This window comes from Acyrthosiphon pisum, unplaced genomic scaffold, assembly GCF_005508785.2.
Source record: "Acyrthosiphon pisum isolate AL4f unplaced genomic scaffold, pea_aphid_22Mar2018_4r6ur Scaffold_21631;HRSCAF=24446, whole genome shotgun sequence".
Taxonomy (NCBI): domain Eukaryota; kingdom Metazoa; phylum Arthropoda; class Insecta; order Hemiptera; family Aphididae; genus Acyrthosiphon; species Acyrthosiphon pisum.
Genome location: NW_021771120.1, coordinates 13,100 through 21,639, shown reverse-complemented (window position 1 = coordinate 21,639; position 8,540 = coordinate 13,100). Strand labels below are relative to the sequence as shown.

The following is an 8,540-nucleotide window of genomic DNA, read 5'->3' as shown; positions in this document are numbered from 1 at the left end:
TTGTAATTAAAAGTTTTTAGTTTTTGAATATATTAGTAACTAATAGATATATTAACTGTGTATAGGTTGATGCATTAACGCCTGTTAAAATAGCTACTCTAGCTCTTCAAAAGCAGGACATCAACCTCGGTGACTTCTATGGAGTATGGCTTAAAGCATCCCATGGTCTCCAGTCTAACGGTTCAATTTTAGCTAAACAAATTTTGAAATCAATGAAACAGCGTGAGGTGCTATTATTAAAAAATCCAGTATTTTTGGCAGGTATGTTTGACGAAATATAATAATTCAATAATTGTCATAACCACATATTATACAAAACCTTATATTATCATACAGTTAAAAAATAATTTAAAGACTGGTAAATTAGTGCTGCTGTTGATTAAAACATTATTTGTTCTTAACAAAAGCTTAAAAATAGATTTGATTATATCTTATGTATTTTTTTATATGTTAAACAATTATATTATAAAAGAAAAACATTATATTATTGTGTTTACACACGAGTGCACATTCACCTTAATGCTGTTTTAAGCTGAATAATCAGTCTCTATTTAGTAGGTATTTAATAATATTTGAAACTTTTTTTCTTTAGCAATTTTCCTTGATCCACGGTATCAATGCATGTTAAATGAATCTGACAAAAATACTGGAATTGATCATTTAGTTAAAACATGGAAGTGTATGATTCAGATACAAGATGATGTTTATCAAACTGATGATGTCAATAATTCAGCTACAGGTTAATACCGATTGATAAAACAATTTTAACCTATTTAGTGTTAAATAATAATTATAAATAAAAGTATCTATAATTTTTTTTCAGCCAGTAATAATGTTGATTCTCCTGATAACACTACAGAAACAACTGATGATGGATTTGAATTGTTTTTGTCATCACAATCATCTGTTTCGAGTAATCGGAGTGACACAAATATCTCAAATGATATATCCATTAGCTTGCATAATTTTAAAGATGTCGAGCGTCTACATTATAAAACAAACATACTTACATTTTGGGAATCCCAAAAACATGAAAAGTCTGATCTTTATAAGTTAGCAAATGTTGTTCTTGCTGTACCCGCTACTCAGGTACTTATATACTACATTGATAATACTTGGTATTTTCTTGTGAAATTTCTTATTTTTATTTTTTTTCAGGTTAGTGTTGAACGGAGTTTTAGTAGTGGAATAAAGTTCATATTATCTGATCTACGTACATCCTTATCAGCCAATTTATTAGATGCTATAATGATTGTACGCTCAAACACAAAATTTATGAAATAAATATGAAATTCAATAAAGTTTACTAACTAGGAGTTGATGATTAAAAGCTTCCTCATTTTGTAATTGGTTTAATTAAAAAGTTTAATAAAAATATGATTTGTTTTATGTTTTTTTGGATTTATATTACAATAATAAATAAATTATTGAGATGTTCCTACCGTCTATATCTTTATTCTTTATTTTTATTTTCTTTGGTAGAAATTGAAAATGTCCAAAAGTATGACAATTTATTGGCTTATTATGTTATCTGTTGGGTGACTTTTTAGTATTTTGTGATTTAAAAAGTCTAAACAATAGCTAAAGTTAAGCCTTTTAGGCTTGGGAATTGTTATTTGAATAGCTGAGACAGAAATTTAGCTCATATGAACAAAATTTAAACTAAATTAGATATTGGTTGAAATGTAAAAGTATTAAAGAATAATATAATATAGTAATAATTCATAACTAGAAAATATTTCACTAATAATTTCAAAATAATAATAGGTATTTAAGTTTTGAATGGAAATTAAAATAAAAAAAATTAATTACATTTAAAATCGAAAAAAATAAAATTTTATATAAAATCGAAAAAAAATAAAAAAATATTAAAAATCGAAATCTTATTATAATTAAATCGATATTCTATATATAAAAAAATCATAATAACAAAAATCGATATTTTATTTTTAAATTGAAATCAGAAAAAACTAATATCGATAAGCAAAATTGAAATTGAAATCAGAAAAAACTAATATCGATAAGCAAAATTGAAATTGAAATCGAAAATATTTATTTCGATTTCAAGCCCTGCAAAAATTCAAAATCGACTGTATTGTCTTAATTGTGCGCTATTTGGAAGAAATATAAAATGTCATTGGGTGTGTGATGGGTTTTCAGAATGGAAAAATGGCCCTATTAAAATTATGAGACATGAAATAACTGAAAATCATGTATTTGCTTCAATTAAAGCATCATATAAGGAAGCTTCTTTTCCAGTTGTTCCTTCATTAAAAGAAAATGAAATGAAAAAAATAGTACAGAACAAGGAGGTTATCAGACATTTAATTGACATAGTGTTGTATTTGCGGAGACACTGTTTACCTTTTAGAGGTCATAGAGAGGGTTGGAAAGATGATGTTCGTGGAAATTTTAAAGATTTAGCTATCTTATTGGCAAAGTATTCACCTCCATTATCATGTCATTTAACTGAATTCCAAATTAGGGGAAAATATACACAAAATTTTGTATCATGGAATCGGAAAAATCAGTTGATATTAGCTATTGCAACTAATACAATAAAAAATGAAATTTTGAATGCAAAATTTTTTGCTTTATCTTTATACACCACATTTGACGTGTCAAGAAAAGAGCAATTGTCACTGGTTATTCGGTATATAAATAAAAGTAACGGTGTAGACTGTGAACGGTTGATAGCTGTTAGAGAAACATTAATCATTAATGACTACCGGTCAACATTTATTTACAGTTCTTGATGATATATGTAAAGATATGTGTTTAGATTGGAAAACTTATCTAATTGGGCAATCTTATGATGGTGCTGCCTCAATGAGAGGTGCATACAACAGCTTACAAGCTATTGTAAAAGAGCATAATTCATCAGCTACTTACGTTTGGTGTTGGGCACACAAATTTAATTTGGTTATAGTCGATGCTGTAAGTTCCTGTTCACAAGCTAGAGACTTATTTGGTACATTGGAAACACTTTATGATTATATAGGCAGTAGTAAGAAGCGAGTAGGACTTTACTCGGCATCCCAAAGAAAAATATATCCTGGAAAGCCACTGCGAAGACTAAAAAGAGTAGATACTACCCGATGGACATCACACTCAGCTGCTCTTTGTACGGGTTTCGACACATATGATTCAATCATTGATACATTAGAGGATTTACAACACGATTCTGATCGTATATCGAGTGTCAAAGCTAGTAGCTTGATAAATTATTTATTGTCCGAGCGTTTTATACTAACTAGTTTTATTTTTAAGCAAATTTTTGAATTAACTAGTCCTTTAACTAAATTTTTGCAAGGTGTTAATACTGATTTGCTGGGTGCTAGTGAATACGTAAAATTCATATTAGAAAAAATGCATACATTCAGAAGTGAGCATCAATTTATAAAAATACATTTATAGCGTCTAAGGCGAATGAATTATCATTCATTCCATTATCATTAAACAGGATAAGAAAAAAAAAATGCCAGGAGAAAATATAGCAGATGAACAAATCAGTTGTCCAATCAAAAATGTTCAAGTTAATACTTACTATACAATAATTGATATTGTAAATACACAGATAGTAGAGCGATTCAATGATCAATCTACTCCATTTTATAAAGATATTTCACTTTTTCGAGAAAAAAGATTAAAAAAAGTAGCAGAGCAGTCAAATTTACCCACTGATGCTTTTGATGGATTTGAAATGGTCTATGGGAAATTTGTAAAAGCTGATGATTTAAGACGTGAATACAAACAATTTTCAGATTCATATTTTATGTTTAAAAAATTAATGATACTACCAGAAAAAATTCACAAAACAGATGATATCGACGAAGAAATAGAAACAAGTGATAATACTGAAAATGATATTGATCCAGAAGATCTAGACTTAGCAACAAACCAAGGAAATATTTCGACGGTTTTTAAGGTGTGTCACCAAAATTATTTAAAAGAAGTGTTTCCATCCAATTATATTGCATTATGTATATGTTTAACTTTACCGGTTTCAAGTTCTTCTCCTAAAAGAGCCTTTTCTAAATTGAAGCTAATTAAAAGTAGATTGAGAAGTACTATGGGAGAAGATAGATTAGAATCTCTTATATGTGATTATAAACACTAAATACAATTGTATTACAGGGAAATGAAAATTTATATTATATAATTAACTAACATTATTTTTAAGACTTAAAAAATTTTTTTAATTAATTTCAGGTAAAGGAAATGTTTTCTAAATATATATATGTATATAAAAAAAAATGTAAATGATATTAAATTTGTAAATATCATCAAACTATAAAATATAAACAAAATGTAATTAATGAATGAAAAATGAAAAATGTATAATTAACTAAATGTAAAATGAATGTCAAAATTGTAAATCAACTATTGAACCTAAATATTATTGTTAAAGGTTCTTCACCTTACAGGCTTATAACCTTTTTTTGGCGGGGAGGTGTAATGGGCATGTATTAGAATGTATAACTGAAGGTATTATAAACCGCTTTTACTTATTCGAACCATACTATGCGGTTCTCCTTGTAAAAGCATTTAGCTATCTTATCCATAACAACCTATGAACACAAGACGGCGGTTTCTTCAGCACGACAACAACAACAACTTTTACGACCACACCCAAGGCACCTGCGAGTTCCGTATACTGACCAGATCAAAGGAGCTGACAGCATATATAAGAGAGACAGGAGCACAGCCTCATCAGATGTACCTGGACCAGCAAGACCGAAGTCACTTCACGCCACCAGCCATTATACACCGCTACACCGCTACTACCACGAAATCATTCTACATTACTACTATATTTTCATAATTTACTATTCTAAATTATTAAAACACATTTTATTACTTTGAAATTAGTATTATTAATTCAAACTACATCATCGTTTGGATTCTGAAAGGGCTGCACGTAACAATGGTGTCGAATAGTTCTGCTTTTTCGTCGGCTTCAAATATTTTGTGGCCAGTGATTGTTTGCAGCGGCGTGTCTGCGGCTTTCTTCTTGAGGAGACGACGGTTTAGTTGGTATAGTGATTTGTTTTTGAAGTTTAACGTTTCTGTGAAAGCATTTCATTGCATTTGTCTGTGTTCATTTAATACATTTTTAATGTGTGCAATTTGAGAGTTGTATAGACGTTTTGTTCTCGGGTCGATTGCCACATTTTCCTAAGTTGTCATTTGGCTGTTATTTCTAGTATTATTTCATCAGAAAGTTGAGATATGATTTGTTTTGGTTTGAGAGTGTAGGAAGCATTTTCTTGTGCAATTCGAATGATGGTTGTTAGATTGTCGATTTTGCTGTCAATTTCTTCCGATGTTTGAACGCGCTCGATTTTTTATTGGGGAGAGTTCTGTTTTGAATTTGGCCCAGTTAGTTTTCTTAAGTGTTTTAGGTGGGTTGTTTGAGATTGGTGGTGGGTTTAAATTTAATTGAATTGGATTGTGGTCTGACGACAGGTCATTGTGATTTATTATCGTATATTGAATTGACGGTAGATCCAGTAGTTTAATGTTAAGGACGTCTGGTCTATGAGTTTGAATATAATATATTATGGATAATGTGTCGGTGAGTCAGGGGCAACAATTGTATAATTGTTTGCTTCCGAGTGGCGAAGTAATTTTCTGCCTGCAGTATTTGTTGAGAAGCTGTTCCAGCTCGGATGTTTGGAGTTTAAGTCTCAGGCTATTATGAAGGGTCCATTGTGGTTTGTTGGAATGTTTAGGTCATTGTGGTGGAGATTTGCACTAGGACTTTTGTATACTGCCGTGATTTGTGTTATTTTGTTTTTGAGTTTCAATTGTATTGTGGTAGATTCCACAGTGGTTGGTAGCGTGACGTGTTGATGGATTATATTTTTCCGTATTAAAATTGCTGTGCCTCCTGAAGAGGGAGCGTTTGGTGTTTTTAGGCGGTCGGTTCGGTACACATGGTAATTTGGTATTGATATTTTATTTTTGGGATTTAGTCGGGTTTCACCAAGTAGGATTATGTCGATTTTGTTTTGTTTTGATGTGTCAATTATGAGTTCGGTTTTTTCCGTTTGGTGTTTTGTTGCAGTCGCGTATAATTTTGCATTTGTTTCTTTAGTTGTTTCATGTGCTATAGATACTGGTATATGTGTTGGCGGTATTTCCAACATGGATTTCTGAATGAGTTTGGTTCTTATGACGTTTCTGGAGTGGTCGGTCTTTTCTTTGCAAGTATTAGTGTAGTAGAGGCAGCCCCTGTAGTTAGCAGTATATTTACCATTGCAGTTACAGCAGGTTGGCCTATCTTCTCTCGGTTTTTTAAATTCTTTGCTAGGGTGATTTTCTCCGCATTTTACACATCTTGGTGGGTGCCCGCATTGAAGTGATGAGTGGCCAAATCGTTGGCAGGAAAAACATTGGGCGGGACCTGTTGACTTGTATGACTCTATTTTGACTCGGACGTAGAATAGTTCGGTTGTTTCAAAGATTTCTTTGACATTTTCTGTACATTTTAAGAAAACCATGTGAATCGGAAGTATCTTTTCTATTTTTGACAAAAGCTCTGACAAAGTTTGATTTGAAACCCATCTCTTGGAGTTTTTCCATGAGTTCTTCGTCAGTAACGTCTATTGGGACACCATTGATTACAATCGTGAGAGATTTTTCTTTGGGTAATGCAAAAGTGTGGTAGTTGATTTTGTTAGTGGTCATGAATTGTTGGACTAGTCTGAAAGAAGATTCTTCAGGGCAGTTTATTTGAATTTGTAGTGGTACTGATGTAGTTTTCGCAGTTACTTCGTCAAGACATTGTATTGTGTACATGGTTTTTGCTATCTTCCGCCATGGATATGCAGCGCAAGTTTGGACGAAGATGGGAGGTATGCGGATCGAGCGTTTATTGTCGGATTGTGTGTCATTTTTAAGTGATGTTTTGCTTGTCTCGTCGGTGTCCGAAGAAACAGAGGAAGTAGACAAGGTATCACTGTTATCATTAGAATCGACATGCTCGGATCCGTCCGCAGAAGCGGAACGAGAGCGGTTGTTGCTGTCGGTGGTAATATTCGTGTCCGGAATTGGTGATTAGTTGGTTGCCTTGGCCAGGCTTCTTCGAAGTTGTTAGATTTTCAGGAGGTGAGACGGAGCTGGATTGGCTTGCCTTGCGTTTTTTACCCGTGGTGGATAAGTCTTTAAGTTTGATGGCAATGGTGGTGGTGAGAAGGTCTGAGTTCGACCTTTCTTTACGATGGAATAAGGTGGTGTTGAGTTGCGTTTGTTGCGTCCAACGCCACTGCGATGAGTCATGATCGACGAATACGCGCGGATTGGTAACCCTATCAACCGGTCCGTGACCCAGCCGTGGCACCCCTTAGGTGCCTTGCCTCATGGTCGAGCAGGGGGGATATAATGAGATTTCTACTTACGTAGGTCTCGAATGGATTGAAGAATGGTGTCTGAACATGTTGCTCTCCAAAGTAGAGAGTTTTTTAGATTGCCTCGTGTGCCTTATCGCGGACCTGACCGGACTGATAATATATTCTGGCTGATGATAATAATGATTGATATGATGATGACTAGATTGTCGATAGTGTCCGGTATTTATACCCTCTTCGGCAATCTAGTCCAGTACTGATTGGTCTGGGATCTCGTTTTGACAGATGAAAACCACTCGTTTCTCGGACATTTCCGTTTAAAATGTGTGATTTTCATTTGTCCCTTTGTCTTACTTTCCCTATCATCTTTGTTTGGTGATCTTGAAAAAAACCTTTTTTTATGTTGTGTTGTTTGTTCCATAACAGCTCCCTCTTCAGATTTGTGCCGGGTTGGAAAGCTAGCGCAAATTTTCAAAAGTACGGAACAAGTGTGTTCGTCTTTGAGCTTTCAGACACTGCTGTCCGGAGTTGATTGCTGCTCATATGCCATAGTAGTAGTATATATTTGTATGTTCACAGCCAGCTTTTCCACGGTAATTTTTTTTTTCCAAGGGGGAATGTCCCCCTTGGAGAATTTTATTTTACCGTGTAACACATTTCATACTGATTGTCTACCAAATTCTACCTCGTAAAAATATTTAACGTCATCAAATTTTTAGGAAATCTTAAAACTGAAATAATTATTTCAAGTAAAAAACACAAATTATTAAATAATATTTTTTTTTTTATTGTTATAAATTAAGTCTTAATTATATTTACACAAGTTTTCTTACTTCTCTAGTAAAAGGTACATATTCTACAATACGATCATGAATTAATAAACAGTAAGCAGTCACACCTGCAAGCGATTCTGAAGCTTCAATTTCCAATTGAACATCCACTGCTGAGGCTGTAGCTGAATCGTTCTGTTTTGAAGTGTCGATAACTATAATTGGTGCGTTTGCTAGAAAAGTAGATGGACTCAATATCGGGTTACGAATGCTTTTTTCATAGTACGGTTCTTGAAACGATGTATACATATTATATAATAAAGTGAAATTATTTTTAGAAAAATCTAAATTCAAATTATCGTATGGATAAGCTATCGAGTTCAGAAATACTTTAACGTTTGTTAGATTACAATGATCG

At 32.8% G+C, this 8,540-nt stretch overlaps 2 protein-coding genes across 2 annotated transcripts; both read left to right on the top strand.

The window, feature by feature from the left end:
• Window positions 1–65: 65 nt before the first annotated feature.
• LOC107882680 lies at window positions 66–1,284 on the top strand (the record flags this gene model as incomplete). Its single annotated transcript, XM_029492525.1, has 4 exons — window positions 66–261; window positions 593–739; window positions 824–1,089; window positions 1,159–1,284. Coding segments are annotated over 4 exons (735 nt in total), but the record flags the coding sequence as incomplete, so codon positions are not given.
• A 902-nt stretch (window positions 1,285–2,186) lies between these two features.
• LOC103308171 (zinc finger MYM-type protein 1-like) lies at window positions 2,187–4,120 on the top strand. The gene is made up of 4 exons (XM_008181119.1): window positions 2,187–2,667; window positions 2,750–3,348; window positions 3,578–3,743; window positions 3,804–4,120. The coding sequence occupies exons 1-4, from the start codon at window positions 2,187–2,189 to the stop codon at window positions 4,118–4,120; spliced, it is 1,563 nt and encodes a 520-aa protein (XP_008179341.1).
• Window positions 4,121–8,540: the final 4,420 nt, after the last annotated feature.